Source organism: Salvelinus fontinalis, chromosome 12 (genome assembly GCF_029448725.1).
Source record: "Salvelinus fontinalis isolate EN_2023a chromosome 12, ASM2944872v1, whole genome shotgun sequence".
In the NCBI taxonomy this organism is placed as follows: Eukaryota; Metazoa; Chordata; class Actinopteri; order Salmoniformes; family Salmonidae; genus Salvelinus; species Salvelinus fontinalis.
This window is the reverse complement of record NC_074676.1, coordinates 50,911,186-50,937,333: the sequence shown is the minus strand read 5'-3', so window position 1 is coordinate 50,937,333 and position 26,148 is coordinate 50,911,186. Positions and strand designations below refer to the sequence as shown.

Here is a 26,148-nt window from a genome sequence, read left to right as displayed (position 1 = left end):
TACAGTAGTCTAGTCAAAACCTACAGTAGTCTAGTCAAAACCTACAGTAGTCTAGTCAAAACCTACAGTAGTCTAGCCAAAACCTACAGTAGTCTAGCCAAAACCTACAGTAGTCTAGCCAAAACCTACAGTAGTCTAGTCAAAACCTACAGTAGTCTAGCCAAAACCTACAGTAGTCTAGTCAAAACCTATAGTAGTCTAGCCAAAACCTATAGTAGTCTAGCCAAAACCTACAGTAGTCTAGTCAAAACCTACAGTAGCCTAGCCAAAATCTACAGTAGTCTAGCCAAAACCTACATTAGTCTAGCCAAAACCTACAGTAGTCTAGTCAAAACCTACAGTAGTCTAGCCAAAACCTACAGTAGTCTAGCCAAAACCTACAGTAGTCTAGCCAAAACCTACAGTAGTCTAGCCAAAACCTACAGTAGTCTAGTCAAAACCTAAAGTTGTCTAGTCAAAACCTACAGTAGTCTAGTCAAAACCTACAGTAGTCTAGTCAAAACCTACAGTAGTCTAGCCAAAACCTACAGTAGTCTAGTCAAAACCTACAGTAGTTTAGTCAAAACCTACAGTAGTCTAGTCAAAACCTACAGTAGTCTAGCCAAAACCTACAGTAGTCTACTCAAAACCTACAGTAGTCTACTCAAAACCTACAGTAGTCTAGCAAAACCTACAGTAGTCTAGCCAAAACCTACAGTAGTCTAGCCAAAACCTACAGTAGTCTAGCCAAAACCTGCAGTAGTCTAGTCAAAACCTACAGTAGTCTAGTCAAAACCTACAGTAGTCTAGTCAAAACCTACAGTAGTCTAGTCAAAACCTACAGTAGTCTAGCCAAAACCTACAGTAGTCTAGTCAAAACCTACAGTAGTCTAGTCAAAACGTACAGTAGTCTAGCCAAAACCTACAGTAGTCTAGTCAAAACCTACAGTAGTCTAGCCAAAACCTACAGTAGTCTAGCCAAAACCTACAGTAGTCTAGCCAAAACCTACAGTAGTCTAGTCAAAACCTACAGTAGTCTAGTCAAAACCTACAGTAGTCGAGCCAAAACCTACAGTAGTCTAGCCAAAACCTACAGTAGTCTAGCCAAAACCTACAGTAGTCTACTCAAAACCTACAGTAGTCGAGCCAAAACCTACAGTAGTCGAGCCAAAACCTACAGTAGTCTAGCCAAAACCTACAGTAGTCTAGTCAAAACCTACAGTAGTCTAGCCAAAACCTACAGTAGTCTAGCCAAAACCTACAGTAGTCTAGCCAAAACCTACAGTAGTCTAGCCAAAACCTACAGTAGTCTAGCCAAAACCTACAGTAGTCTAGTCAAAACCTACAGTAGTCTAGTCAAAACGTACAGTAGTCTAGCCAAAACCTACAGTAGTCTAGTCAAAACCTACAGTAGTCTAGCCAAAACCTACAGTAGTCTAGTCAAAACCTACAGTAGTCTAGCCAAAACCTACAGTAGTCTTGCCAAAACCTACAGTAGTCTAGTCAAAACCTACAGTAGTCTAGTCAAAATCTACAGTAGTCTAGCCAAAACCTACATTAGTCTAGTCAAAACCTACAGTAGTCTAGTCAAAATCTACAGTAGTCTAGCCAAAACCTATAGTAGTCTAGTCAAAACCTACAGTAGTCTAGTCAAAATCTACAGTAGTCTAGCCAAAACCTACAGTAGTCTAGCCAAAACCTACAGTAGTCTAGCCAAGACCTACAGTAGTCTAGTCAAAACCTACAATAGTCTAGCCAAAACCTACAGTAGTCTAGCCAAAACCTACAGTAGTCTAGTCAAAACCTACAGTAGTCTACTAAAAACTTACAGTAGTCTAGTCAAAACCTACATTAGTCTAGCCAAGGACAACAGTAGGCTAGCCAAGACCTACAGTAGTCTAGTCAAAACCTACATTAGTCTAGCCAAAACCTACATTAGACTAGCCAAGACCTACAGTAGTCTAGCCAAGACCTACAGTAGTCTAGCCAAGACCTACAGTAGGCTAGCCAAGACCTACAGTAGTCTAGCCAAGACAAACAGTAGTCTAGCCAAGACCTACAGTAGTCTAGCCAAGACCTACAGTAGTCTAGCCAAGACCTAAAGTAGTCTAGCCAAAACCTACAGTAGTCTAGCCAAGACCTACAGTAGGCTAGCCAAGACCTACAGTAGTCTAGCCAAAACCATGCTAGGTGTCCTTTTGTAGCTTTCTTTTTGTACAGTAGACAATTGTTTTCCACGTGACAAGTAAGACAACTGAGATGGTAGCCTATGATTTAAAAAGTCATCTATTTCATCTAACAAATCCAGGGAACGCATGATTGATATATTGATGTGCAACCTGTTGAAATAGGAATCCAGGGTTATCATCCAGGGTTATCATCCAGAGTTATCCCATTTATTTTTTGTGCATAATAGCCAAGGCTATATTATTATTCACCAGATTGCTAATTAAATATGATCATATTTGCTAGATAGATTAGTCAATTAACCTAAATGGCTATCAGTAAATGTAATGTCCCACAAAAACTCTCCAGCGCTAGGCCTACAACAGGCTACTTGATGTAGTCCTATTCACCACAAATGGTGCACTCCGCTTGGCTTCATGGCTGCATCAAAACCATATAGGTCTAATACTTACATAGCATACTTCGGTTGTAAAGTGGTGCTATGAAGTCAATATTGAGAGGTGAGAAATAAACTATATACTCACAGAAAGTTGTGACTATCCTCTCTGTAACTGAAACAAAAATAGTTGCTTTGAAAACTGTCTTTATCCCACAATTGCATTTTGGGTAACGATCAAATGGTTGTGTTTATTAGAATGAACTGCCAAGTCAAAGGGTCACAAATGCAGGTGTTTTGGTTGCAGTTCTGAGCCCTGGTGCGTGTGTGCTTGCACCGACTTCTATACGCCTCTGCCTGCGGATTTTATAGATTTTCCTGAGCAAAGAAGGTAGAATCAATCAAGAAAACAAAGAGGCTCTACTACAGCAATACAAATTCTCCTGCACACTGGGGATACTTCCCTTTAGTCTGGTTTACAATGAGTCACTGCAAACATGACCAGTTACAAGTGCCACACACACACACACACACACACACACACACACACACACACACACACACACACACACACACACACACACACACACACACACACACACACACACACACACACACACACACCTTGGAATTGCTCTGCACAACAATCAATCAGAAACCAATATCATAGTATGAAACAAAACAAAACTCAATTGCGTACTAACTCAAAACATGCTTTCTGGCTTTGTAAGACCACAGATAGCTTCATACTATAATGACATACGATCTTTTTTTTTTGTAAGTACAGGGGAGCCACTGAGGCAAGGCCATTTATCGAAACAAAACAAACAGTAAAGAAACTATTAAAATATGTTATTTATTACAGTATAGGTAGGTGGGCTATATGTCTAAGTTCTCACTTCTGAGTTCTCCAATGTCTGAGTAATACCTTACAGATCTAAACGGCCGTAACTCCATATAGAATGTAAAGTAATGTTGTCATTTTTCACTGACGAAGTCACTCTGGATATGTGTCTGTTAAATTACTGAAATGTCCCCATGTTTGAGTTGGTAAACACAAGTATGAGTCACAGTTTGCGTGGCAAGTGTCTACGTACATTGCCCACTTACGGATCTGTATAATTTGTGTTGATGCAAGTAAGTGATGGGCTGAACCAGACTGAGTAGGGGTGGTCAAGGTCTAGCACCTTGGCAACTGTAGCATAGCATACACACGGTACTATGCTGGCTCCTCCATTATTCATTCAGCTAGTAGACATTGTGCCAGGTTCTGACTGACTGGGATAAATGCCTGCTCAACTGGGTCTCTCTCTCTCCAGCCCCTAACCCCTAGCCCCTAATCCTAGCCCTCTACCCTTAACCCAGGCCCCTAATCCTAGCCCCCTACCCTTAACCCAGGCCCCTAATCCTAGTCCCCTAGCCCCTATTTGTACTCAGATTTAGTATTGTTGCACAAAGAAGAACAAATTCTTATTTACAATGACGACCTACCCCAGTCAAACCCGGACGACGCTGGGCCAATTGTGCGCCGCCCTATGGGACTCCCAATCACGGCCGGATGTGATACAGCCAGGATAGTGGCATTCATTCACTGCAACACTGCACACATCGATTCAGCACACACACACCAGTTCAGCCCACAAGCCTTTGCAGGTGTGTGTGTGTGTGTGTGTGTGTATCGACACAGACACACACGACAGCGACCACACACAGACTTCAGGCCAGAAGCCCTTGCCAGCCCAGAGCCTATAAATCAGGGATGTACATCTCAAGGTTGAATGGATTGAGGATGTTCTGTGTGGTTATTGGGCCTCGCCCATTTGATAGAACAATGTTTACGACAATTTAACAACGATATTAGGGCTATAATGGAGGGCTTTTAAAAAGAGGTCTATTCAAAGTGCCTGCCTGATAGCAATTATCTGATAGTAGTTTGAGTAGTGATTTCAAAATGTCTAGTATTACTAAATTACAGCCGACCACATTCATGAGAAATTCATCAAATCTTCATTAGATTAGAAAATGAATGCATCCCACATGGCAACCTATTCCCTACATAATGTACTGCTATTCCCTACATAATGTACTGCTATTCCCTACATAATGTACTGCTATTCCCTACATAATGTACTGCTATTCCCTACATAATGTACTGCTATTCCCCACATAATGTACTGCTATTCCCCACATAATGTACTGCTATTCCCTACATAATGTACTGCTATTCCCTACATAATGTACTGCTATTCCCTACATAATGTACTGCTATTCCCTACATAATGTACTGCTATTCCCTACATAATGTACTGCTATTCCCACAATAATGTACTGCTATTCCCTACATAATGTACTGCTATTCCCACAATAATGTACTGCTATTCCCTACATAATGTACTGCTATTCCCTACATAATGTACTGCTATTCCCTACATAATCTACTGCTATTCCCTACATAATGTACTGCTATTCCCTACATAATGTACTGCTATTCCCTACATAATGTACTGCTATTCCCTACATAATGTACTGCTATTCCCTACATAATGTACTGCTATTCCCTACATAATGTACTGCTATTCCCTACATAATGTACTGCTATTCCCTACATAATCTACTGCTATTCCCTACATAATGTACTGCTATTCCCTACATAATGTACTGCTATTCCCTACATAATGTACTGCTATTCCCTACATAATGTACTGCTATTCCCTACATAATGTACTGCTATTCCCTACATAATGTACTGCTACTCCCTACATAATGTACTGCTATTCCCTACATAATGTACTGCTATTCCCTGCATAATGTACTGCTATTCCCTACATAATGTACTGCTATTCCCTGCATAATGTACTGCTATTCCCTACATAATGTACTGCTATTCCCTACATAATGTACTGCTATTCCCCACATAATGTACTGCTATTCCCCACATAATGTACTGCTATTCCCCACATAATGTACTGCTATTCCCTACATAATGTACTGCTATTCCCTACATAATGTACTGCTATTCCCTACATAATGTACTGCTATTCCCTACATAATGTACTGCTATTCCCTACATAATGTACTGCTATTCCCACAATAATGTACTGCTATTCCCTACATAATGTACTGCTATTCCCTACATAATGTACTGCTATTCCCTACATAATCTACTGCTATTCCCTACATAATGTACTGCTATTCCCTACATAATGTACTGCTATTCCCTACATAATGTACTGCTATTCCCTACATAATGTACTGCTATTCCCTACATAATGTACTGCTATTCCCTACATAATGTACTGCTATTCCCTACATAATGTACTGCTATTCCCTACATAATCTACTGCTATTCCCTACATAATGTACTGCTATTCCCTACATAATGTACTGCTATTCCCTACATAATCTACTGCTATTCCCTACATAATGTACTGCTATTCCCTACATAATGTACTGCTATTCCCTACATAATGTACTGCTATTCCCTACATAATGTACTGCTATTCCCTACATAATGTACTGCTATTCCCTACATAATCTACTGCTATTTCCTACATAATGTACTGCTATTCCCTACATAATGTACTGCTATTCCCTACATAATCTACTGCTATTTCCTACATAATGTACTGCTATTCCCTACATAATGTAGCTCTATTCCCTACATAATGTACTGCTATTCCCTACATAATGTACTGCTATTCCCTACATAATGTACTGCTATTCCCTACATAATGTACTGCTATTCCCTACATAATGTACTGCTATTCCCTACATAATGTACTGCTATTCCCTACATAATGTACTGCTACTCCCTACATAATGTACTGCTATTCCCTACATAATGTACTGCTATTCCCTACATAATGTACTGCTACTCCCTACATAATGTACTGCTATTCCCTACATAATGTACTGCTATTGTACTGCTATTCCCCACATAATGTACTGCTATTCCCTACATAATGTACTGCTATTCCCTACATAATGTACTGCTATTCCCTACATAATGTACTGCTATTCCCTACATAATGTACTGCTATTCCCTACATAATGTACTGCTATTCCCCACATAATGTACTGCTATTCCCCACATAATGTACTGCTATTCCCCACATAATGTACTGCTATTCCCTACATAATGTACTGCTATTCCCCACATAATGTACTGCTATTCCCTACATAATCTACTGCTATTCCCTACATAATCTACTGCTATTCCCTACATAATCTACTGCTATTCCCTACATAATCTACTGCTATTCCCTACATAATCTACTGCTATTCCCTACATAATCTACTGCTATTCCCTACATAATCTACTGCTATTCCCTACATAATCTACTGCTATTCCCTACATAATGTACTGCTATTCCCTGCATAATGTACTGCTATTCCCTGCATAATGTACTGCTATTCCCTTCATAATGTACTGCTATTCCCTGCATAATGTACTGCTATTCCCTGCATAATGTACTGCTATTCCCTGCATAATGTACTGCTATTCCCTGCATAATGTACTGCTATTCCCTGCATAATGTACTGCTATTCCCCACATAATGTACTGCTATTCCCCACATAATGTACTGCTATTCCCCACATAATGTACTGCTATTCCCCACATAATGTACTGCTATTCCCTACATAATGTACTGCTATTCCCTACATAATGTACTGCTATTCCCTACATAATGTACTGCTATTCCCTACATAATCTACTGCTATTCCCTACATAATCTACTGCTATTCCCTACATAATCTACTGCTATTCCCTACATAATCTACTGCTATTCCCTACATAATGTACTGCTATTCCCTACATAATGTACTGCTATTCCCTACATAATGTAATGCTATTCCCTACATAATGTACTGCTATTCCCTACATAATGTACTGCTATTCCCTACATAATGTACTGCTATTCCCTACATAATGCACTGCTATTCCCCATATAATGCACTGCTATTCCCCATATAATGCACTGCTATTCCCCATATAATGTACTGCTATTTCCTATGTAATGCACTACTATTCCCTATGTAATGCACTACTTTAGACCAAAGCACTATGAGCAATGGGCAACAGTAGTTCACTATAGGCAATAGGGTGCCATTTGGGACTCACACTGTCAACAACCCCAGGTGGACATGGAGAACACAACTCAATATGCAGTAAACAAATATGAAGGTAGATCAGGGATATGCGGGTTAATCAGATCTGAGCCCTCTTATCAGGGACTGATTGAGACCTGGGACAACAGGGGTGTATTCATTAGGCACCAAATGGAAGAAAACTGGAGTGAAACAGGGAGGGACTACCATGACTTGTCCAATCAGAAACACTATTTTAGTTTCAAAACTTGACTACACTGGCTGCAGAGCGCTGCCTTGTAGCCTATAGGGACACGTCTCTGTGTATAGCTTGAGATTACATCCCATCACAGGCCTCGGTCAGAACCCCTCCACGTACAGTAGCCTAAATATGGACAAACAGCCTCCTGTCTTATTGCAGGATTTACGTCTTCATTTCCACAATGACATCCCATCAGGCACAACAGGGTTCAGATCATTTAAAAAATAATTTCAAATGGCTTTATCTGTGCTCGATTGAGCTAGTCTGTCTTAACGGACCAATAGCATGGTCACAAAACAGAAAACCCCAGCCTAGAGCAAATGCTCAAACTATTGGAAAGATTGCGAATAGTATTTGAACCTAGGTCTGGAATCAGTATGCTGTGGCAGTTCCCCCAAGCGAGTCCATTCCACTGTGGTCCTGATCTCAGATCAGTATTTAGCCATCTGATTGAACAGAAGAAGTGGATGACTGGGGCAGGAAAGGAGGCAGGGGGGACTTAAGTCAGTCAGACCCACTGCTAATACAAGTCTACGTCCCAAAGGGGCACTCTATTCCCTATATAGTGCACTACTTTTGACCAGGCTCTCATACATATAGTGCACTAAAAAGTAGTGCACTATGTAGGGAATAGGTTACCATTTGGGACACAGTAAGCCAATGCTAATGCATGAGATCCTATCAGTCAGAGTGAAGTGATTGATTCAGACTGGCTAGACATGTAACACGCACGGGTTAGACATGTAACACTCACGGGTTAGGCATGTAACACGTGCGGGTTAGACATGTAACACGTACGGGTTAGACATGTAACACGTACGGGTTAGACATGTAACACGCACGGTTTAGGCATGTAACACGTACGGGTTAGACACGTAACACGCACGGGTTAGACATGTAACACGCACGGGTTAGGCATGTAACACGCACGGGTTAGACATGTAACACGCACGGGTTAGGCATGTAACACGCACGGTTTAGGCATGTAACACGTACGGGTTAGACATGTAACACGCACGGGTTAGGCACGTAACACGCACGGGTTAGACATGTAACACGCACGGGTTAGGCATGTAACACGCACGGTTTAGGCACGTAACACGTACGGTTTAGGCATGTAACACGCACGGTTTAGGCACGTAACACGTACCGGTTAGACATGTAACACGCACGGTTTAGGCATGTAACACGCACGGGTTAGACATGTAACACGCACGGGTTAGACATGTAACACGCACGGTTTAGACATGTAACACGCACGGTTTAGGCATGTAACACGCACGGTTTAGGCATGTAACATGCACGGTTTAGGCATGTAACAAGCGCGGTTTAGGCATGTAACACGTACGGGTTAGACATGTAACACGCAAGGTTTAGGCATGTAACACGTACGGTTTAGGCATGTAACACGCACGAGTTAGACATGTAACACGCACGGTTTAGGCACGTAACACGCACGGTTTAGGCATGTAACACGTACGGGTTAGACATGTAACACGTACGGGTTAGACATGTAAAACGCACGGGTTAGACATGTAACACGCACGGTTTAGGCATGTAACACGCACGGTTTAGGCATGTAACACGCATGGTTTAGGCATGTAACACGTACGGGTTAGGCATGTAACACGTACGGGTTAGGCATGTAACACGTACGGGTTAGACATGTAACACGCACGGGTTAGACATGTAACACGCACGGTTTAGGCATGTAACACGTACAGGTTAGACATGTAACACACACGGGTTAGGCATGTAACACGTACGGGTTAGACATGTAACACGCACGGTTTAGGCATGTAACACGTACGGGTTAGACATGTAACACGCACGGGTTAGGCATGTAACACGTACGGGTTAGACATGTAACACGCACGGTTTAGGCATGTAACACGTACGGGTTAGACATGTAACACGCACGGTTTAGACATGTAACACGCACGAGTTAGACATGTAACACGCACGGTTTAGGCACGTAACACGTACGGGTTAGGCATGTAACACGTACGGTTTAGGCATGTAACACGTACGGTTTAGGCATGTAACACGTACGGGTTAGACATGTAACACGTACGGGTTAGACATGTAACACGCACGGTTTAGGCATGTAACACGCACGGGTTAGACATGTAACACGCACGGGTTAGACATGTAACACGCACGGGTTAGACATGTAACACGCACGGGTTAGACATGTAACACGCACGGTTTAGGCATGTAACACGTACGGGTTAGACATGTAACACGTACGGGTTAGACATGTAACACGCACGGATTAGGCATGTAACACGTGCGGTTTAGGCATGTAACACGTACGGGTTAGACATGTAACACGTACGGGTTAGACATGTAACACGCACGGTTTAGGCATGTAACACGCACGGTTTAGGCATGTAACACGCACGGTTTAGGCATGTAACACGTACGGGTTAGACATGGAACACGTACGGTTTAGGCACGTAACACGTACGGGTTAGACATGTAAAACGCACGGGTTAGACATGTAACACGTACGGGTTAGACATGTAACACGCACGGTTTAGGCATGTAACACGTACGGGTTAGACATGTAACACGCACGGTTTAGACATGTAACACGCACGAGTTAGACATGTAACACGCACGGTTTAGGCACGTAATACGTACGGGTTAGGCACGTAACACGTACGGGTTAGACACGTAACACGCACGGTTTAGGCATGTAACACGTACGGGTTAGACATGTAACACGCACGGGTTAGGCATGTAACACGCACGGGTTAGGCATGTAACACGTACGGGTTAGACATGTAACACGTGCGGGTTAGACATGTAACACGTGCGGGTTAGACATGTAACACGTACGGGTTAGACACGTAACACGTGCGGGTTAGACATGTAACACGCACGGGTTAGACACGTATCACGTGCGGGTTAGACATGTAACACGCACGGTTTAGGCATGTAACACGTACGGGTTAGACACGTAACACGTGCGGGTTAGACACGTAACACGTGCGGGTTAGACACGTAACACGTGCGGGTTAGACACGTAACACGTGCGGGTTAGACATGTAACACGCACGGTTTAGGCATGTAACGCGTACGGGTTAGACATGTAACACGTACGGGTTAGACATGTAACACGCACGGGTTAGACATGTAACACGCACGGGTTAGACATGTAACACGCACGGGTTAGACACGTAACACGCACGGGTTAGGCACGTAACACGTACGGGTTAGACATGTAACACGTACGGGTTAGACATGTAACACGCACGGTTTAGGCATGTAACACGTACGGGTTAGACATGTAACACGCACGGTTTAGACATGTAACACGCACGAGTTAGACATGTAACACGCACGGTTTAGGCACGTAACACGTACGGTTTAGGCACGTAACACGTACGGTTTAGGCATGTAACACGTACGGGTTAGACATGTAACACGCACGGGTTAGACATGTAACACGCACGGTTTAGGCATGTAACACGCACGGGTTAGACATGTAACACGCACGGGTTAGACATGTAACACGCACGGGTTAGACATGTAACACGCACGGGTTAGACATGTAACACGCACGGTTTAGGCATGTAACACGTACGGGTTAGACATGTAACACGTACGGGTTAGACATGTAACACGCACGGGTTAGACATGTAACACGCACGGGTTAGACATGTAACACGCACGGGTTAGACATGTAACACGCACGGGTTAGACATGTAACACGCACGGGTTAGACATGTAACACGCACGGTTTAGGCATGTAACACGTATGGGTTAGACATGTAACACGCACGGTTTAGACATGTAACACGCACGAGTTAGACATGTAACACGCACGGTTTAGGCACGTAACACGTACGGGTTAGACACGTAACACGTGCGGGTTAGACATGTAATTTGGTAGCATTGCCTTTAAATTGTTTAACTTGGATCAAATGTTTTGGGTAGCCTTCCACAAGCTTCCCACAATAAGTTGGGTGAATTTTGGCCCATTCCTCCTGACAGAGCTGGTGTAACTGAGTCAGGTTTGTAGGCCTCCTTGCTCGCACACGCTTTTTCAGTTCTGCCCACAAATGTTCTATAGAATTGAGGTCAGGGCTTTGTGATGGCCACTCCAATACCTTGACTTTGCTGTCCTTAAGCTATTTTGCCACAACTTTGGAAGTATGCTTAGGGTCATTGTCCATTTGGAAGATCCATTTGCGACCAAGCTTTAACTTCCTGACTGATGTCTTGAGATGTTGATTCAATATATCCACATCATATTCCTGCCTCACGATGTCATCTATTTTGTGAAGTGCACCAGTCCTTCCTGCAGCAAAGCACCCCCACAACATGATGCCGTGCTTCATGGTTGGGATGGTGTTCTTCGGCTTGCAACCCTCCCCCTTTTTCCTCCAAACATAACGATGGTCATTATGGCCAAACAGTTCTATTGTTGTTTCATCAGACCAGAGGACATTTCTCCAAAAATTACGATCTTTGTCCCCATCTGCAGTTGCAAACCGTAGTCTGGCTTTTTTATGGCGGTTTTGGAGTAGTGGCTTCTTCCTTGCTGTGCGGCCTTTCAGGTTATGTCGATATAGGACTGGTTTTACTGTGGATATAGACACTTTTGTACCTGTTTCCTCCAGCATCTTCACAAGGTGCTTTGCTGTTGTTCTGGGATTGATTTGCACTATTCACCTCTAGGAGACAACGCATCTCCTTCCTGAGCGGTATGACGGCTGCGTGGTCCCATGGTGTTAATACTTGCGTACTATTGTTTGTACAGATGAACGTGGTACCTTCAGGCGTTTGGAAATTGCTCCCAAGGATGAACCAGACTTGTGGAGGTCTACAATTATTTTTCTGAGGTCTGATTTCTTTTAATTTTCCCATGATTTTCCCAAGCAAAGAGGCACTGAGTTTGAAGTTAGGCCTTGAAATACATCCACAGGTACACCTCCAATTGACTCAAATTATGTCAACTAGCCTATCAGATGCTTCTAAAGCCATGTCATCATTCTCTGGAATTTTCCAAGCTGTTTCAAGGCACCGTCAACTTAGTGTATGTAAACTTCTGACCCACTGGAATTGTGACAAAGTGAATTATAAGTGAAATAATCTGTCTGTAAACAATTGTGGGAAAAATTACTTGTCATGCACAAAGTAGATGTCCTAACCAACTTGCCAAAACTATGGTTTGTTAACAAGAAATGTGTGGAGTGGTTGAAAAACGAGTTTTAATGACTCCAACCTAAGTGTATGTAAAGTTCCGACTTCAACTGTAAGCTTCCACACACACACACACACACAAGAGGAAACGGTGGTTCACATAAGCTTCCACACACACACACGTGAGCCAAAAGCATCAGCAATATTTATATTCCGCTCCATCGTCGCACGTCTTTACTCTCAATTCCATTTCAAAGCTTTTGATCTAACATGTAAAGAAGTAAAACCCCCATCAAATCTGAACGACCGCCTATCAGCCAAAATAGAAAAGCGTGTGTGTCAGGCAAAGTAACAAAGCTTGAAAAAGTGTCATAATGTACCAGCCATTCCTAACAAGTCCATTTCAACCACTGCTCTTAAATGGACTGAGTTTAAGTAGCATTGATTGTGTCAGAGGTAAGTCCAACGGTGACCTCATCAGACCCCACCTTAAGTTGTCAGAAGGAAAAGCTTTTATGGACGGTGTTTGTGCGTCCGGTGTGTGTGTGTGGTGTGGAAGGAAATGTTGAAAGAGGAAAACACACGGGCCCACTGGACAGAGAGACACTAGTCACCCACTTTAAAAGCTTAGCAGAGGAAAACCCACGGGCCCACTGGACAGAGAGACACTAGTCACCCACTTTAAAAGCTTAGCAGAGGAAAACACACGGGCCCACTGGACAGACAGACACTAGTCACCCACTTTAAAAGCTTAGCAGAGGAAAACCCACGGGCCCACTGGACAGACAGACGCTAGTCACCCACTTTAACCTGTTGAGGATGGGGGCGCTGTTGTGACTATTTATGCTAATCGTGTAATTTTTGAAACGGCTTCCCACAAAATCCTTGATCGTACAATATGCATATTATTATTATTATTGGATAGAAAACAGTCTATAGTTTCTATAGGAGTTGAAATTTTGTCTCTAAGTGGAACAGAGCCCATTCTACAGCAATTTCCCTGACATGGAGTCAGATTTCAGAAATTTTGGCCCCTGATCTGGAGTCAGTTAAAAGGGCACTGTTATTGCTATGAGTATACGGACACTGCTTACGTCTTCCCCTGGATGCCTTTACGTGATGACGATTTGAATGGGGTCGCTTGCGCGTTCACAGGCACTACAAATTAAAAAACCCTGAGGCTAGTCACTCTTTTCTTGGTGCGTCATGCGCCTAGAGGACACCGACCCGCACCTGTTCCAAGCATTAGTGGAGGGAGTAATATTACTCGGGTCATGTTTCTACTCGTTATGGGAGTTAAAAACATCATAAGGTAGTTAATTTAAAGCGTTTTATAGCAATTTATATCCGTTTAGTGCGATTTTGGGACATTTATTTCTGAAACGCTGTGAATTGCTGGGCACGCTTCCAGTTCATCCCGAACGCAGTTGGCATTTCCACATGGCAAGAGGACAGCTTTCCACCAAAAGACGATTACTCCCAAGAAAGGATCCTTTGCCCAAGATACTGATGGAAGAACAGCTCAAAGTAGGACATTTTTATTATGATAAATCGTGTTTCTGTCGAAAAATGTTAGTGGCTTAGGACGCCATGTTTTTTGACGTAGCTTCGCTTGGCGCAAACTGTATTGAAAAGTAAGGATAAATTAAAAAATGTAATAACGCAATTGTATTAAGAATTAAATTTTCTATCAATCCCTGTCCACCCTATATTTTTTAGTCACGTTTATGAGTATTTATGTATAAGAGTAGATCACTGTCTAAGTGGCGCACGGACATTTTCTCACCAGCTTGGCTACATTTCACATTGTCTAACCATGATTTTGGTGGCTAAATATAAACATTTTCGATCAAACTCTATATGGATTGTGTAATATGATGTTACAGGAGTGTCATCTGAAGAATTCTGAGAAGGTTAGTGAAAAAATTAATATATTTTGGCGATGTTGACTTTTATCGCTCACTTTGGCTAGAATCAATGCTGGGCTGCTATGTGCTATGTGCTATGCTAATATAACGATTTATTGTGTTTTCGCTGTAAGACACTTAGAAAATCTGAAATATTGTCTGTATTCACAGGATCTGTGTCTTTCGATTAGTGTATGCTGTGTATTTTTACGAAATGTTTGATGATTAGTAAGTAGGTAAACACGTTGCTCAATGTAGTTTTTCTAGTCCATTTGTGACGGTGGGTGCAATTGTAACCTATGCCATCTACCTGAAATATGCACTTTTTTCTAACAAAACCTATCCCATACCATAAATATGTTATCAGACTGTCATCTGATGAGTTTTTTTCTTGGTTAGGGGCTATAAATATCTTAGTTTAGCCGAATTGGTGATAGCTACTGGTGTTGGTGGACAAATAAAAGATGGTGGATTATGCTAATGTGTTTTTAGGTAATAGATGTACATCTTTACATATTGTGTCTTCCCTGTAAAACATTTTAAAAATCGGACATGTTGGCTGGATTCACAAGATCTGTGTCTTTCATTAGCTGTATTGGACTTTAATGTGTGAAAGTTAAATATTTAAAAAAAATATTTTTTTTGAATTTCGCGGCTCTGCCTTTTCAGTGGGAGTGGGGGGGGGGGGGGGGAGTGCCGCTAGCGGCACCCTCATCCTAGACAGGTTAAAAGCTTAGCAGAGGAAAACCCACGGGCCCACTGGACAGACAGACGCTAGTCACCCACTTTAAAAGCTTAGCAGAGGAAAACCCACGGGCCCACTGGACAGACAGACGCTAGTCACCACTTTAAAAGCTTAGCAGAGGAAAACCCACGGGCCCACTGGACAGACAGACGCTAGTCACCCACTTTAAAAGCTTAGCAGAGGAAAACCCACGGGCCCACTGGACAGACAGACGCTAGTCACCCACTTTAAAAGCTTAGCAGAGGAAAACCCACGGGCCCACTGGACAGACAGACGCTAGTCACCCACTTTAATAGTTTAGCAGAGGAAAACCCAGGTGCCCACTGGACAGACAGACGATAGTCACCCACTTTAATAGTTTAGCCGAGGTGAAGAGTGAGAAGGTAAACCTCTATTCTCTACTGGCCCCACTTTAAATAGTTCCAGCTTGACTGACTTTCTTGGTTGTCGGGAAATCGATTTTAGTAAAGGGCATTCTATGGCGGAATGACACAATAATAATTATAAACTGGGTAGTTCAAGCGCAGCGTTGCGTCGTGCCTAAGAACAGCCCTTATCGGTGTTATATTGGCCATATACCACACCCCCCTCTGCCTTATTGCGCGAGTATAGATTGGGTTTGTGGAGTGCTTTTACACCGGGGACTCAAAGCGCTTTGACATTGTTTGGGTGGCAGAACTCTAGTCTGGAATTCAACGGATATGCTCCGCTGCACCATTCTTGCACGAATCTGATGGGACCAGGCCAATAGAGTAGAGCTCAGAGCCAGACATGGACAGTAGGCTGACTTTCATTTAAAGGGATTGTTCACCCAAAAGTTGAGATGTTGAGCTAAGTGAAGGTACAGGAGACACTCAAGTAATTCTGTTGTTGAGGTGAGCTTTCCCTTTAAAGCCTATATACACACAGCAAGACAGTGTTTTCACTGGCAGTCATTAATGAGAAGATCCACGCACAAGTCAACAGAATTTTAACATGCTTATGAATTTTAACATGCTTAACATGCTTAAGGAGGATGTACCCAACAACACAGTTACCGATTGGTCAAGAGAATAGAGACTGACCTTTGACTCCCTCCAGCTCTTCGTCCTGGTCCTCTGTCAGCTGACCGGGTGGCCGGTAGGGCGGTGGGAGTCTCATCGGGGGAGGAGCACCTCCTACTTCTGCTTTCTGCAGAGGGGAAACCAAAGATATGACGTGTAGGTCAGGAAGTGGGCAACTCTAGTAGTAGATGACAGGGGAAAGGATGAGGGCCTCCAGGAGGGGTAGTAGATGACAGGGGAAAGGATGAGGGCCTCCAGGAGGGGTAGTAGATGACAGGGGAAAGGATGAAGTGTGGTGTGTTTGGTGCCAGGCAGCACTCCAGAACCTCTCTATTCAACTAAAGCAGTTGGGAAATGTAACTGTGCAGTACATGAATGGGCTCCTTGTCTGCATTCTCAGACCTCTAAATGGGTTCTATTCCTCAACGTTCCCTAATGTCACTTCCCCATCCATCTAATGCACTTTAAATATCCAACATTATCCAAAGGGAGATATATACAGTAGTATCCAGTTCAACCCGAGACATATGATCTCAATGTAATTAAACCGGCTAATTAATTGTGCTTAACAGCCCTCCATCCTCCAGAGTTGGACGTGACGCTAATAAATCTGGGTCTATTAAGCCAAATGATTAAGGTTAATTGCAGACTGACTGTTCTAATCAAGCTAGGCTCACTAAGGCACTTTTAGAGTGATGAGATTCCTTTCTCCCTCCCTCCTTCCGTCCTGGTAACTTAAAAGGAAATACAAGGTAATAAACATTCGGGCTGTCCCTGACTAAAAGAAATGTGGGTTGACCAAGAGTCGTCTGCTCTTGTGACCAATCGATTGGTCAAAAATGTAAAACATGTATTTTTCCATATATTAGACACATCCTATTTGTTTTAACCAAATCAACTATATGAAGCAACATCTCAAGACATCAGTCAGGAAGTTAAAGCTTGGTCGCAAATGGGTCTTCCAAATTAACAATGACCCCAAGCATACTACCGAAGTTGTGGCAAAATGGCTTAAGGACAACAAAGTCAAAGTATTGGAGTGGCCATCACAAAACCATGCCCTCAATTCTATAGAACATTTGTGGGCAGAACTGAAAAAGCGTGTGCGAGCAGGGAGGCCTACAAACCTGACTCAGTTACACCAGCTCTGTCAGGAGGAATGGGCCAAAATTCACAGAACTTATTGTGGGAAGCTTGTGGAAGGCTACCCGAAACGTTTGACCCAAGTTAAACAATTTAAAGGCAATGCTACCAAAAACTAATTGAGTGTATGTAAACTTCTGACCCACTTGGAATGTGATGAAAGAAATAAAAGCTGAAATAAATAATTCGCTCTACTATTATTCTGAAATTTCACATTCTTAATATAAAGTGGTGATCCTAATTAACCTAAAACAGGGAATTTTTACTAGGATTAAATGTCAGGAATTGCGAAAAACTGAGTTTAAATGTATTTGCTAAGATGTATGTAAACTTCCGACTTCAACTATAGCTTACATGCAGCACTTCGTTAATTTTATCCATTCAGTTATTGTTTTCTTGCACAAACCACGAGTAACACCTGTCAAACTCAGACATATCTCTCAAAACACAGGAATGTCGATTCACACGGGACTAGTATGATCAGAGGACCTTGGAGTTCAGAAGGCTCTTCTGACTGGAATTTTAAAAAATTACTGACATTGAATTTTCGGACGGGACTCAAATTACAGATGTGGTGTTTTGTGATTGTGCACATAATTACATTACCCGACCTCCCCCAGTAAACTAATAGGTTATGTCATGACTGTCCTGTGAGGACCCAGATGGGTCGGATCAGCTTTGCAGTGGATGAGTGCGGCCAGACCCCCTCTCCCCTGTAGAGGGGGGAGTGGAGCTGGTGGGGGGTTGACATTTCACACCCTGTTGTAAATTAGGGATTAGAACTTTCAGTTATCTCCCTCTCCAAATTCAAACAAAAATATGCATTTGTTTCCCGCTGAAACTCTAACACGTTCTAAAGCAAATACTGGAACAATATTTTTAATATAGAACGTGGGGAATGGTCAAAGGCGATCTACAGAATAATAATGTCATTTGGGTTGTTATTTTGGGATGTCATTAAAAATGTTATAAAGGAAATACTGTAACTTAAAAAGTATTAACACTATGTGGGAAGTGTCCATCCTCTACGTTGTGTATGAAATATGACAGACGCTGAGTGTTTTTGTTAAGAAAGGGATGTGATCTTATAAACCAGAAGAGGAAATTGTTTCTATAACTTTGTACAAGTGAGTAGTCACCGCTCCTTTGAGAGAGCGTGTCAGCATGACGAACCGCCCCTTTTGAAGAACTGTAGAAAATGAGGGGTTAAGAATTAAAATACTTATTTTCCACCATAATTTGCAAATAAATTCATAAAAAATCCTACAATGTGATTTTCTGGATTTTTTTCTCTCATTTTGTCTGTCATAGTTGAAGTGTACCTATGATGAAAATTACAGGCCTCTCTCATCTTTTTAAGTGGGAGAACCTGCACAATTGGTGGCAGACTAAATACTTTTTTGCCCCACTGTAAATACATTCATGATTTCTTACTCCAAACGGGCGGCGGTCTGTGTGCAAAGTACATGATTACTGTGAGAGTAGTTTCTAAAATGTACCAACGATATGTGTCTCTTTCTCTGTCTCTCTCTCCATTTCTATTGTGTCAGTCTGCTAGGGACCTGTTTCTACTGTATTAAGTGTGTATGTTTATCCTGTGTTATCATTTAGTTAGCTAGTAAATAAATAATTAAACCAATTTGTGTAGAACTGAATCATAAGTAAGGTTGGGTTTTTTGCAGATGCAGGAGGCTACGACTGTTCAGAATGATGATATGATGTTATGATTAATAAGTTGACTGTTTTATGGATGTGATAGGTAGACCTTTAGAGTCTATTTCTTTAAATAACCGCGATCGTGGTGCCCCAAATCCTAATGAGTTAATTGTTACACGCTTACTTTAATCGGATAACAATTAAACATAGTTAGTGGATTAGATAAATAACAGTCATCAGATTAATGAAAGTCACGACAGTTATAACAAACTCTGAACACCGTAATACATGTGACAGAAAAATGGATGCAGAGGAAGTGACAAAGTTGAACCGGGGAATGTTTACTGGTTGCTCAGGAGGTAGAGGGGAAGTCAGGTGTGTGGAATAAATGTGACTAGTTGTGGAAAATACTGGAGATCAAGAAAAAGAAGGTGCGGAGCAAGAGCTGCGTGTATATTATGTTATGCCAAACAGGTTCTGTATAGAATACAATATCATTTCCCTGAGCGTTTGGAACAACGTAAACACTCAATAAATTATAAGCGTGCCAGAGAGTCTGTTGTAATGTTTTCTTTGTTAAGCATTTATTAAAGACTAAAAGCAGTCGCATTCATTCGTGAATAAAATTTCCAAAATGGAGCGATTTATTTATTGTTTTAGCTAACTATTCAAGGCTCGCTTTATTGTATTTTAAAACTAAAACACTTGTTTGCATTTCACATCATGAATGACTCGTATGCTGTGTGATGACATTAACAAATACATTATTGATTGATACAGTAGCCTATATAAGTATTGAAAAATAGGCCTCAGTAAGTTACAGTATTAAGACTAAACAGGATGGGCTCTTAGGCCTACAGCTCAATGGTGGTTATATAAGGCTGCTATACTAAACCTACTAATGATAATGACATGACTTATTATTATAATGATTATCATCATAATAATAATAATAATAGCAATAATAGTAATAATAGTAATAATAACATTAAGAAGGAGATCCAGAACAAGGAGGGTACAGGAGTGAAAGCTGTGTGTATTCTGTGTGACAAACAAGATTGAAATATCATTTTTTGCCTGTTTGGAACAGTGTAAAAAAACACTACATCTCATTATAAGTAATACCAGTCTGTTCTAACGCCCCAAAAATTGTAAAGCCTTTATTACAGCATAGCAAAGATTAAAAACAGCCAAATCTGTGAAATGATTTACTAGTTGTGTGAAGTTGGGTGCTCACGGAGTCAGCAAGCTGTTAAACAAGGCAACAGGCAACAGAAGCAGGATCAGTGTTATTTCTGTAGAAACAGTATATTGATGATTTATAAAGCCAGGCATATTTAACAGTTAGGCTGTTGACCTAATTAAGTTGTGGTTGTCTTCTCATCTCCTCATTCTGCTGCCTCCACTGCATTGTTTTTGTTAACACCAATATGCTGGTTAACTTTGCTATTATGCTCATAGCAATATGGACTAGGAAAGGGCTCCAATTCAACAGAGCAATGATGTGTTTCTGAACAGCGGACAGCGACCGCTATCCAATGCGGGAGAAAGCACATTTGTTATTAAATAATATTATTTGTATTAGTGTTGACTCATTGTTCTTATGTAATTATAACCATATACAATTTCAGTAGCACAAAACTTGGACTGTGCCATCCCAAAGGTCTCCACAATGGACCAGTCCACTCAGACAGGTGTCTTCTTGTGCACCATGCTATATATATATATATATACACATATACACACACATACACAAACACACACAGCTAAAGCTCGACCAACTCCCGATCGACCAAACAATCGACCATCCGACTAATTGGGGTCAGCCCTAATAAACATATTTTAAAAGTTAAAAGTTATAACCAAGCCTGTGACATTTTCACCACCAATCTTTTTCTCAGAAAGTGGGGGGCTGCTTACCGGCATGACTCTGCTCTTTGCCTTGTGTTTTCTGTAACTGGGCGCCGTTAGTGAGACAGGCTGGAAAGAGAAAGACAAATGCAGACAGACAGACAGACAGACAGACAGACAGACAGACAGACAGAGACAGACAGACAGAGACAGACAGACAGAGACAGACAGAGACAGACAGAGACAGACAGAGACAGACAGACAGAGACAGACAGACAGAGACAGACAGACAGAGACAGACAGACAGAGACAGACAGACAGAGACAGACAGACAGAGACAGACAGAGACAGACAGAGACAGACAGACAGACAGAGACAGACAGACAGAGACAGACACAGAGACAGACAGACACAGAGACAGACAGACACAGAGACAGACAGACAGAGACAGAGACAGACAGACACAGAGACAGACAGACAGACAGACAGACAGACAGACAGACAGACAGACAGACAGACAGAGACAGACAGACAGACAGACAGAGACAGACAGAGACAGACAGACAGACAGAGACAGACAGACAGAGACAGACAGACAGAGACAGACAGACAGAGACAGAGACAGACAGACAGAGACAGACAGACAGAGACAGACAGAGACAGACAGAGACAGACAGAGACAGAGACAGACAGACACAGAGACAGACAGACAGACAGACAGACAGACAGACAGACAGACAGACAGACAGACAGACAGACACATACAGACAGACAGACACATACAGACAGACAGACAGACACATACAGACAGACAGACACATACAGACAGACAGAGACAGACAGACAGACAGACAGACAGAGACAGAGACAGACAGAGACATACAGACACACAGACAGACAGAGACACACACACAGACAGACAGACAGAGACAGACATACAGACAGACAGAGACAGACAGACAGAGACAGACAGAGACAGACAGAGACAGACAGACAGAGACATACAGACAGACAGACAGAGACACACAGACAGACAGACAGAGACATACAGACAGACAGAGACATACAGACAGACAGACAGACAGACAGAGAGACGCACACACAGGCAGACAGACAGACAGACAGACAGACAGAGACAGACACACACACAAGCACACATACACGGACAGACACATAGACATGCGAAAGGAAGAGCGTCAAACTCCATTCATGCACCAAGCACCAGCTGAAATAACAACAACTACAAGAAATTATAACCTACAAGAGAAGCAGCAGAGCAAACACAACCAATTCTCTAAGGCAAAGAGGGGGCACCACGAATTACACACTGATACACACTGTAACACTGAAGAGATGCTCACCAATAAACTGCCTATCCCCTAAGAAAACACTTGAGCATCTGAGGGATATAAAAATATAAATACATTTTGTTGGGTCATGATTTGTGCTGCATGTGTGTGTGTGTGGGTGTATGTTTACCCTTGGCGTGGCAGAGAGGCTCTGAACGATAAAGACCACGGGACTGGGAGCTGTCTTGATGACCTGGACTGCCTCCTCATGACTGACATTCTGGAGGTCCACACCTGATACCTGACACACACACACACACACACACACACACACACACACACACACACACACACAAGCTCGTGCGAGCGCACACACACATTCACACACACACACACACAGACAGACACAGGCACACACGCACACAGAAAGAGAGGAGAGGGGGAAGAGAGAGAGGAGATGGGGAAGAGAGAGGAGAGGGGGAAGAGAGAGGAGAGGGGGAAGAGAGAGAGGAGATGGGGAAGAGAGAGAGGAGAAAGAGAGAGAGAAGAGGGGGAAGAGAGGGAGGAGACAGGAAAGAACATACAGAAAGAAAAAGGGATGGCATGAGAGAGTGGTGAGACAGGGGATAGAGATGGAAAGAGGAGAGAGTACGAAAAGGGGTTAAAAGAGAGAGAACACGCCAGAAAGAGAGAGATGAGAGAGAAAGAGGGGGAGAGAGAGAGAAAGAGAGGGGGGAGAGAGAGAGAAATAGAGAGGGGGAGAGAGAGAGAGGGGGGGGAGAAAGAGAGAGAGAGTGGGGTGGGGGGAGAGGATTCAACAGAGGTCACCAACCTGTCTGGAATTTGCGGTTTGCGTTGCTGTAGCATTGACATGGTGTCGTAAGTAGTTTCCTCTAGTGTTGCTACAGTGTTGAATTAGCATTTCTGTATCATTGCTGTGTCACTGCTATAGCATTGTGCTAGCGTTCTCTCCTCCTCACCTGCACTATCTTGTCTCCAGTCTTGAGGGAGCGAGTGCGTCCTGCTGGGCTCTCCGGCAGTACCTGGAATTTATTTTAATTAATTCAATTCGTTAATGAAATAAAAAGATACAAGTTATGATACATTTCTGAATCAATATAAAGATGTAAAGCTACATTCTGGGATTTAAACAAAATCAAAACAGGGTACGATACCACTTGTTTTGGTATAAGGCTTCACAAATCCCTGACTGAAGCTTTAAGCTACAAAGTGGAGGGAGGGAGAATGTTGGCACGGCGTCACCTGTTTGATAAAGATGCCCTTGAGTTCCTCTCCGTTCTTCAGTCTCTTGATGACGCTTTGCCCGCCCACGATGCTGATGCCAAGAGACTCGCCATCCTCCTGCCACACCTCCACTCTGGAAGCACGTGGGCACATGCCAGGGTAAGTTCACACACAGACCAGCGAAAACACACACACACACACACACACACACACACAGAAAGAGACAGACGCACGTACACACGTACACACACAAAGCCTGTGATCTCCATTACTCAGGCATCTGGCCTACATCCATTATGTACCAGAAAAGCTCATTAAAGTGTTCATGAGTCATGACTGCTCTCGGGATAAGACAGGCACACACACAACCATGGCCCTTACTATTATGAGGACGAGTCTCGGACCTCAGAAAAAAGAAATATTAGAAAAAATGATAATGTATATACAGTTGAAGTCGGAACTTTACATACACTTAGGTTGGAGTCATTAAAACTTGTTTTTCAACCCCTCCACACATTTCTTGTTAACAAACTATAGTTTTGGCAAGTCGGTTAGGACATCTACTTTCTGCATGACACAAGTAATTTTTCCAACAATTGTTTACAGACAGATTATTTCACTTACAATTCCAGTGGGTCAGAAGTTTACATACACTAAGTTAACTGTGCCTTGAAACAGCTAGGAAAATTCCAGAAAATTATGTCATGCTTTAAAAGCTTCTGATAGGCTAATTGATATAATTTGAGTCAATTGGAGGTGTACCTGTGGATGTATTTCAAGGCCTAACTTCAAAGTCAGTGCCTCTTTGCTTGATATCATGGGAAAATCAAAAGAAATCAGCCAAGACCTTAGTATTGTAGACCTCCACAAGTCTGGTTCATCCTTGAGAGCAATTTCCAAACGCCTGAAGGAACCACGTTCATCTGTACAAACAATAGTACGCAAGTATAAACACCATTGGACCACACAGCCGTCATACCACTCAGGAAGGAGACGCGTTCTGTCTCCTAGAGATGAACGTACGTTGGTGCGAAAAGTGCAAATCAATCCCAGAACAACAGCAAAGGTGCTGTGAAGATGCTGGAGGAAACAGGTACAAGATGCTGAAGATGCTGGAGGAAACAGGTACAAAAGTGTCTACATCCACAGTAAAATGAGGCCGCTCAGCAAGGAAGAAGCCACTGCTCCAAAACCGCCATTAAAAAGCCAGTCTATGGTTTGCAACTGCACATGGGGACAAAGATCACCCTTTTTGGAGAAATGTCCTCTGGTCTGATGAAACCAAAATTGAACTGTTTGGCCATAATGACCATTGTTATGTTTGGTGGAAAAAGGGGGAGCAAAAGAACATCATCCCAACCGTGAAGCACGGCAGTGGTAGCATCATGTTGTGGGGGTGCTTTACTGCAGGAGGGACTGGTGTCACGCCCTGACCATAGATTGCTTTGTATGTTTCTATTTATTGTTTGGTCGGGGTGTGATGTGGGTGGGCATTCTATGTTTGTATGTCTATGTTTTCTATTTCTATTGTGTTTGGCCTGGTATGGTTCCCAATCAGAGGCAGCTGTCAATCGTTGTCTCTGATTGAGAACCATACTTAAGTAGCCTGTTTTCCCACTGAGTTGTGGGTGGTTGTTTTCTGTTTAGTGTTTTGTTGCACCTTGCAGAACTGTTCTTTTGTCGGTTTGTTGTTTTTGTTCGAGTGTTCATATTTATTAAAAGTATTATGAATACTTATCACGCTGCACTTTGGTCCTCTTCTCCTTCTCCCGACGGCAATCGAGACAACTTGTGCACTTCACAAAATAGATCATCATGAGGGAGGAAAATTATGTGGATATGTTGAAGCAACGTCTCAAGACATCAGTCAGTAAGTTAAAGCTTGGTCGCAAATGGGTCTTCCAAATGGACAATGACCCCAAGCATACTTCCAAAGTTGTGGCAAAATGGCTTAAGGACAGCAAAGTCAAGGTACTGGAGTGGCCATCACAAAGCCCTGAAGTCAATCCTATAGAAAACTTGTGTGTGAGCAAGGAGGCCTACAAATCTGACTCAGTTACAACAGCTCTGTCTGTACTAATTGAGTTATTAAATATTAATAACTCATATGGAATCATGTAAGTTCTAATGAACTTAGCCTCTGCAGCAGAGTTAACTCTGGGTCTATTATTCAACAATGTAGAAAAAAGTAAAAATAAAGACAAACCCTGGAATAAGTAGGTG

General features: G+C 42.4%; 1 protein-coding gene across 1 annotated transcript in view; it reads right to left on the bottom strand.

Moving 5' to 3' along the window:
- LOC129867588 (inaD-like protein) overlaps nucleotides 1-26,148 on the bottom strand; it is a 203,173-nt gene that overhangs the window by 74,061 nt on the left and 102,964 nt on the right. The window contains exons 20-24 of the mRNA XM_055941092.1: nucleotides 23,944-24,058; nucleotides 23,661-23,723; nucleotides 22,871-22,981; nucleotides 21,461-21,520; nucleotides 16,763-16,868 (exon numbers count right to left, since the gene is read on the bottom strand). Of these exons, the coding sequence (XP_055797067.1) occupies nucleotides 16,763-16,868; nucleotides 21,461-21,520; nucleotides 22,871-22,981; nucleotides 23,661-23,723; nucleotides 23,944-24,058 (455 nt within the window). The remainder of the gene's footprint in view (nucleotides 1-16,762; nucleotides 16,869-21,460; nucleotides 21,521-22,870; nucleotides 22,982-23,660; nucleotides 23,724-23,943; nucleotides 24,059-26,148) is intronic.